This window comes from Gadus chalcogrammus, chromosome 7 (genome assembly GCF_026213295.1).
Source record: "Gadus chalcogrammus isolate NIFS_2021 chromosome 7, NIFS_Gcha_1.0, whole genome shotgun sequence".
NCBI lineage: Eukaryota > Metazoa > Chordata > Actinopteri > Gadiformes > Gadidae > Gadus > Gadus chalcogrammus.
Window position 1 is genome coordinate 32,024,676 of NC_079418.1, and position 9,028 is coordinate 32,033,703.

The 9,028-nt window shown below is 44.8% G+C and overlaps 1 protein-coding gene across 1 annotated transcript; it reads left to right on the plus strand.

The window, feature by feature from the left end:
• The first annotated feature begins 912 nt into the window (after positions 1-912).
• LOC130386516 (LIM/homeobox protein Lhx1-like) lies at positions 913-5,498 on the plus strand. The gene is made up of 5 exons (XM_056595466.1): positions 913-1,082; positions 2,376-2,596; positions 3,218-3,495; positions 4,468-4,633; positions 5,047-5,498. Exons 1-5 carry the CDS (start codon positions 913-915, stop codon positions 5,496-5,498), a joined length of 1,287 nt encoding a protein of 428 aa, XP_056451441.1.
• The last annotated feature ends 3,530 nt before the right edge of the window (positions 5,499-9,028 follow it).

Genomic DNA, 9,028 nt, shown 5'->3' on the forward strand with positions numbered 1-9,028 from the left:
AAAAATAAGCAGTTCAATAAAGCAGACACACAAACACAAGCACGCACACACACACACACACACACACACACACACACACACACACACACACACACACACACACACACACACACACACACACACACACACACACACACACACACACACACACACACACACACACACACACACACACGAGTTGAAAGCTAAAGCAGTATTCTACTATACAACGTGGTCGAGGAGGTTCTGCTTTCTAGGCAAAGACTTCTGCTGCGTCCCACTGCCGGCTGCCCATTGGCTCGTTCCCCGGTGTGACGTCACGGGCATATAACCGAGCAGGCTCCCACGCGCCCCGACGTCCTCTGGTCGATACCCGCCGCCGCTCGGGCTGACATTTCCTCTCGCGAGGTGCGATGATGAGGCGCGCGTCTGGGTTCTAATTCCAACAGATTAACCGCGTCCTGATGCTGTCAGAGGAGGCAGGAGCACACGCGACCACCGCCGGGTTTTCATGTGCGCCCGATCATTTATTTCTTCCTTCTCTGAAGTCGCACCTTTCTTTCTTCATCGTGGGAACTTCTTGTTTCAGAGCGGGCCTCTTCCTCGGTTTCCACAGAAATGCCCGGTGTCGGATTTGTTGATTTGTTGATCGGTTCTCCCGTCCCTCGGCTCAGCGTCTCACCGGACATGGACCTCTTGGTGGAGGGTGGCGACACGCAGAGCAGCCTCTGACGGGACGGACGGTGACAGCGCTCCTGTGATCTCCATGGGGATACACGGCGGTTCCCGGAGCACCAGACGGACCCTTTAACCCGAGCCCCCGCTGGACGGATCAGGACATTACGGCGCGTAAAATACAGCCGGCTGTGAAACGCTTCAGACACCGCAGATAAACAGCGACTCCGTCTCTACCTGTGGCGGAGACGCGTCGCCATGGTGCACTGCGCGGGGTGCGACAAGCCCATCCTGGACAGGTTCCTGCTCAAAGTTCTGGACCGGACCTGGCACGTCAAGTGCGTGACGTGCTGCGAGTGCAAAAGCAATTTGACCGAGAAGTGTTTTTCTAGAGACGGGAGACTCTACTGCAAGACGGACTTCTTCAGGTGAGCCTCGACGCGTGGAGAAGTGTGTGTGTGTGTGTGTGTGTGTGTGTGTGTGTGTGTGTGTGTGTGTGTGTGTGTGTGTGTGTGTGTGTGTGTGTGTGTGTGTGTGTGTGTGTGTGTGTGTGTGTGTGTGTGTGTGTGTGTGTGTGTGTTAGACACGTTGGTTAGGCTGAAGGAAGGAAAGAGGCAAAGAAACAGCCGGCTAATAGGTTGGTCGTGGCAATCATTTTGGATCCAATGTTTCCAGGAGTAGGAATTTCTTTGGATGAATGATAAGAGGTCGGGCCTGTGTTTACATCGATGAAGGTATTCTATGGCCCGTTGAGACAGAATCATCCGAATGGTCCTTTGTTTACACTGTTGGCTGCTGTACATAAGCCTTATATATGATATATGATGTATGAAATATGATGTATGGTATATTATGTATGATGTTTGATGTATAAAGCGTTCTGCTGTATGTGGGGACGTCTGTCACCGACGCTATTAGTTTACCAACGTATTACCACCACGACACAACGACGACAACAACAACCACATGTAGGCCTACATGTAATCTCACTAGTAGCCTACTCAATTAATTTTTAACATTTGTAAAATATGTCCAGCTGTGAATGCATGTTTTTAGAAACGGACCTACACGTTGCTTTCTCTATACGAAAACGAAAGATTTGAAATTTGAAAAATGAAAATAGCAATGTATATCTAAATCAGATAATTCCTTCCAATTCAATGAAGATAATCAGATAATTCCTTCCAATTCAATGCAGAATCCTGCAATCAGGCCCAGTTAAACGAAGTTGCATGAAATGTGAAAAATAGGTGAACAATCTGAACTACTAGCCTTCTGTGCGTCAGTCTCTCAGTTGTAATCATTTTGTACTGTTTTGAACTGTAATTGTACGTGAATATTCTTAACGTTGTGTATTATTTGAGTTTCACCGTGTTCATATCCCCCCCCCCCCCCCCCTCTTTTACGCACTTATTGTACGTCCTGGCGCTTAATGTACGCAATTATCGTGTGTTGTACGTCCTGGCACTTAAAAATAGTACTTAGCATTGTGTAGCATCTTATCCTAGCTATCTTTGTTGCATACAGGGAATGGGTTAACCTAATGATTGTAAGTGCTTGGCATTTGGTATATCAACATCCTTATTGTACCGACAGCGATATATTGTTTTTCTTTCTTCAGACAAATTGTAAGTCGATTTGGATAAAAGCGTTCGCTAAACGCCCTTAATGTAAATGTATAATTGAGTATCGTCTCCTCCTCCTGTGTTTCTTGGCTCCAGGAGGTTTGGCACAAAGTGTGGCGGCTGCTCTGAGGGCATCTCCCCCAGCGACCTGGTGCGGCGCGCGCAGAGCAAGGTGTTCCACCTGGGCTGCTTCACGTGCGTCATGTGCAACAAGCAGCTGTCCACGGGCGAGGAGCTGTACGTCCTGGACGAGCTCAAGTTCATCTGCAAGGAGGACTACCAGAACAGCCAGGGCCGCGACACCGTGCTGCTGTCAGGTGAGACTCGAACCCCTACCCGGACTAGAAACCCGAACCCCGAACCCCTTTGTTCACTAAGGGAGGATAACGCTATCGTGGGGACTATTGTATCAGATATGAATATATAGATAACATAATTAGCGTTATATTAATAATATCATTAATATTAGTAGTAGTATTTTGTTGCCTATATTCATTTTATTTGATTAGTATAAATATTATTAGTAAATTATTATTATTATTCCAGATTAAATATATCCTCCGATATTATTAAATATTAGTTTGAAAATATTTATTATAATGTATCGGCCTATTATAATCTTTTTTATTATTATTTTATTATTATTTATCATTATTATTATCATCATTATTATTATTATGATTATTATGGGCTGTAGTGTGTCCTCTCAGACGTGGTAAAGTACCGACACAGTATCTATATATATTGTAGTCTATATAACATAATACACCATATATAATAAAACATAATAAAACAATAGGCCTACATAATACATAATATAACATCACAAGTAATATAACAACATATAGCAATACATAATACATAACATAACATAACATAACATAATAGAACAATCCATAATACCTAACATAACATCGTGTGTTTGTCTTCCTCCGTAGTGACGACGTGCAGCGACCCGAGTCTCTCCCCGGACCCGCAGGACCCGCTGGCGGACGACGGCAAGGAGTCGGAGGGCGGCCCGCTTTCGGACAAGGAGGGCGCCAACAACGAGAACGAGGAGGCGAGCGTGGCGGGAAAGCGGCGCGGGCCCCGGACCACCATCAAGGCCAAGCAGCTCGAGACGCTCAAGGCGGCGTTCGCGGCCACGCCGAAACCCACGCGCCACATCCGGGAGCAGCTGGCTCAGGAGACGGGGCTCAACATGCGGGTCATCCAGGTACGAGGGGGGCGCTCGGTGACGAGGCGGATGTGACGTCACGCCAATTAACGATTAGAACAGGTGGAAGCTTAGCGGAAAAAAAATAAACAGAGGAGGTGCAAAATAAAGCTCGCTCTCTCGAACACACACACACGCACACGCACACACGCACACGCACACGCACACGCACACACACACACACACACACACACACACACAGACACACACACACGCACACACACACTCACACACTGGCACGCACGCACGCACGCACGTACATACACACAGACGCACAAACACACGCAAGCACGCACCCACACACACACACAATTTATTATTTTTGTATGATATTTTCACCATAATCCACAGTCTAAATTAAGAACATTTTCTAACAATGGTTATACTATTGTGATGCCCTGGGCTATTATTAATAATATTGTTGTTAACAATCAGTGTTACAGGGATAAACCTGAAGGAAAAAATATACTTAATATTAAATATAAACCTTTCTAATATAATATATTTAGTAGTCTATTAACCTGGTTGTTCCGGTTTCATTATGATGACTATGTATATATATATATATATATATTTATATATATAATATATATATATATATATATATATATATATATATATATTTATTATCATTCAGGGACAAACCTGAAGGAAAAACTATACTTAATATTAAATATAAACCTTTATAAACTATTATTATATTAACCTTGTTGTTCCGGTGTCATTATGATGACTATAATGACGCCGGAACTATATATATATATATATATATATATATATATATATATATATATATATAGGCTATATATTAAACGGGACTCTATGTCTCCCCAGCAGTGGTTCAAGAAAAACATGAATATCTATATTAATTTCTATATTAACCGTGACTCTGTGTCTCTCCAGGTATGGTTCGAGAAACACATGAATATCTATATTAATATCTATATTAACCTTGACTCTGTGTCTCTCCAGGTATGGTTCCAGAACCGCCGCTCCAAGGAGCGCCGCATGAAGCAGCTCAGCGCGCTGGGCGCGAGGCGACACGCGTTCTTCCGGAGCCCGCGCAGGATGCGGAGCCTCGGGGAGCGCATGGAGCCCGGGGAGCTTCTGGCCGGGGGGCCCTTCTCCTACTATGCAGGTGGGTTGTGGACCCCGGCTCCCTTGGGGTATCTCCGCGGACCCCGCTGAAATGAAAAAACAACCAAACAAGGATACCACATAAACTCCGTTTGACCAAAAGGAAGACGCCTTTTGGTCAACCGGAGTTTATTTGGAATCGTTTGTATTTTACGCGCACGTTTGATGAAATCTTCTTTTTCACCAAGGTGGACTGAACGCTAAAGTCCGTATTGTTCATTGGATTGGCGTCACGTGGAATAAACACGACCGCTATTCCTTTGTCTTATGTTAAAAACTAAAACGAAAATCGTTTTCAGAATGTATTTGGGTACGTTTTAGTGACGCAGTTCTACGCATGAGATGCAGAGATACATGATTAAATAGCCTTATTGGTCTTTAATTCCGTTTCCTCCGTCTGTCCCGACCCTCCAGACTACCCAGGTGAGTACTACGGCTCCGGGGGAAACTACGAGTACTATCAGGGCCCCCCGTCCTCCCAGGCCCAGACCCCCGCAGACCTGGGGTACGTCCCCTCCTCCGTCCCCACCGGCACCCCGCTGGGGGGCATGGACCCTCAGCACCACCACCACCATCAACACCCCCACCACCAGCACCAACACCCCGGGCACCAGGACGTCCCGTGCTACTCGGATATCATGTCGGCCTCCCACCACCACCACGCCGCGGACTCGCCGAGTCCGGAGCCTAACGGGCCCGGATCCAACGGCCCCGGGTCCATGGGGCCCGGCTCCATGCGCAGCGTGTCCAGCGACATGTGTGGTTCGTCCGGGACCCCGTTCACGGTTCTGTCGCTCAGCGAGAACGGATACACGAACCAGCTGTCCCAGCCATCCTCCGAGGTCAGCGAGGGGACCGTCTGGTAGCAGCAGGACCGCGGGAACACCGGGGACTCGACAGAACCGGACAACCGGGACTCGACAGAACCTTAGCACCGGGTACTCGACCGAAACAGGACCACCGGGGACTCGACAGAAACGGGCCACCGGGGACTCGACCGAAACGGAGCAACGGGGACTCGACTGAACTGGAGCACCGGGAATCGACCGAACTAGACAACCGGGGCTCGACAGAACCGGACCACCGGGAATTGACCACAGCACCGAACCGGATAAAACGGGATTGATAATAATAAGAAAAAAAAAGAATGAAAGGCAAATGTAATGCTATATCTTCTGAAATAATTTGTTAATGTATGTTTTAAAGATGCGTTATTTATATTATTTATTTAGTCATAGTTTGCGCTTTATTTATGTATTTATTTGGGCTATTTATTTATTTATTTATTTATGTATTTCTTTATGTGGCCTATTTATGCAGGTATTTATTTATTTATCTACTCTTAAATTAATATATTAGATGAAAAGCAGAACGTTATTTCATCATTACAGTCTCTGGGCCATAAAACATTTAACGAAAATGATTTCCACATTTCCTATAATATATTGTTTTTTATGTTAACATCAGTCTTATATGGGCCAAAACATTCAAATGTTAACTTTTTTTTAAGAGTTATCGACTAATTAAACCCATTTCTCATGTGTATTAACCGATGATCATTTGACCAAATGCCTTCTCTCAGGGCCAGGGTGCATTGTGAAGAACCGATCGATATTTATCTCCTCTCTGTAATGTTAATGATTTGGTACCCAGCACACAGGTTTGCCTTTAAAAGGACAACACAAAACCTAAATATGAATAATGACTTTGAAAGGTATTAAACAATAACACACAGTTGTATAGAGCAGTCCACGGTTTACTTGAACAGTATTCAGGGTTTGAATATCGACCACCTTTGAAAAAAATAAAAATACTCTCGATTTAAATACAGATAAGACGATTATTGCAAACAAACCAAACTTTTGTATTTATTCTGTTTATGTGGTTCCTCACTGTGCTAGTTTGTATTATTGTGTTTAAAATAAGTAGAAAAACAGTTGCCAAATAAACTGCAGCACAAACACTACAAACGCTGTGTGGGCTTCAGTGATATCGCATCCACGTCATTAATGTTTATGTCAGATGAATCAATACATTTTCCAGGCATTGACGGTCTCCGATGCGGACAGTGATATGTGCTCTGATTGTCTAGAGACTCGTTTCAAATAAGCTTATGACAAGCAAGACTGCATAATAAAACACTTTTAGAAGTGCATAATCCTGTGATGTAGGCTTCCTATAAGTTTATGGATACAACATTGTCTTGGATTTATGGAAGGTGGCTTTACTTTAGGATATGAACACGATAAACATGTTGTGGTATTCACTGCACACAAAACTCTTTCCTGATCTTCTTTTGGGTCAGAGGAAAACTGGAAGCATTTTGTAATTGCTATAAAATGGACGTCTTGAGAACATTTTCACTGCTCAGCTAAAGGCAAAATTAAAATAACCATAAAACTCATCTATTTTCTCTATTGACATGGGACTCGACTCGAGTGAAGCTTTCTCTCAGGATGTGGTGTCCACGGTTGTTGGGTTTTTATTGTTTTTAATCAAAAATAACCACCTTTATATTTAGCTGTAGAAATTGTGATGACGTCTTCATGAGTTTGAAAGTACTCTCAGATTGGAGGAGGTGTAATCGGTGGGGTGACACTTTGGGTACGTTTGGTATGCGGTGGAGCTATGGCGACCCATTTGGTCCTCAGAAACCAGTAGGAGCTCTAAGTTCATCCTCTCATCTGATCCTGGATCATTCATGACCTACACCATGGTGGTGACCTTTGACCTCTACTAGTTCAAACTTCACGATTATGGGGAAACCCCCCTAAATAAAGATTAAACCAGTTACTAAAGCAAGGGGCTGAACTTATTGTTCTCAAGAAGTTCTTATTATTAGCTCATTAACAGCACCTGGTACCGACCTGAGAGAGATTCTGACCAATGAGAACACTCCGAGGTGGACTTTACTTTACTGTAGTTCAGAGACCAGTAAAAGACTACAAGTCCCATCTCTCCCTGTCCGACGGTATCCAGGCTGCGTCCAGGGCCTCTCTGGGCAACGCCTCGTCCCTTCAAGGCCCTCCTCATACCTTCCCCTCTGAAGATGGACTGCATTTATACAGCACTCTTCTAACCAGTTGCCACTCAAAGCATTTGACAATATTGCCTAATATTCACCCATTCATGCACACTTTCACACACCGACGGCGGTGTCAACCACGCAGGGCGACAGCCAGCTCGTCGGGAGCAGTGAGGGTGAGGCGTCTCGCTCAGGGACACCTCGACACTAGGAGGAGCCGGGGATCGAACCAGCGACCTCGGGGTTACCAGCCGACCTGCCCTACCTCCTGAGCCACGTGCCGCCCACATATATATCTGAACACTACTTTCTCATCAGAAGTATGAGACGTGGACAGCACACAGCCTAACAAGCTCTTCCTCTGTAGCGGTGAGACCGGGAGATGGAAGAAGCCACATCCTAAATCCTAAATCACCCCCTTGGGAGGAGAAGTTAAAATCAGCGGCCCTTTAGAATAAATGAGCTCACACAGAGTTCTGTAACGGGATAAGCTCTGAGCTCTGGAGAAATCTGCCATAGAAAGTTGAGTGCAAATAATGTCGAGCACATCATCTTATTCTCAAGGTACATTTCTTTGGAACGTCTCTGAGTGTCCTCGACTCTCTGAATCACCGTGTGAAACAGCTTATCCATGCCAAGTTATGATTGCTGCATCAATGGGGAGTCCCATGAGAGATCTCTTGAACTTATTCGTATTGCTTGTTCATTTTCTGGAAATACCTCCATCCATATGTATTCCGAGGTCATAGTCGGTACAGTTGTGCATGAAGCAGCCGACCCTGACCCAAACTACCTCGACTGGTCTTCCAGGCTCTCCGTGATACAAAGCTGTCTCCCATGCAGACCACAGCATACCTGCTAACTACACTTCACAAAGTTAGCACCAGCATCGCAAAGTAATAAACCACACAGGAGCGTAAGAGAACGTTAGCCACACCGCAGACCCCAAAGTCATTCTCCTTCCTCTGAAATACGCAGACGTTAACGGAATCAATTAGTTCATAAAAATAAGCGATGACTCTGCAAACGTTGTCATGAATTAAGCTAAAACTATTAGCTATGATCAAGCGATGGTGGTGTCTGTTGGAAGAAGATAACGCTCTTGTTGTTAATCTGAGTAATCCTTGTTTAGCCAAACAAAATGCCTTGATTAAGGCAGAGATTTGCAAGGCAAACACACCACCAGGTAATCAATGTAAATCTATGTGACACGGATTACAGCATTAAACCGCCCAGGCAAACCGCCCACAGAGACTATATGTGCATTTAAAACACATTTATGAGCCAAACCCCGGGTTGTACACGTCCAATTGTTTTTAGTTTTATCTCTGTTGCACTTGATGATTAACTTCCACATCGATTTGTTTTTGA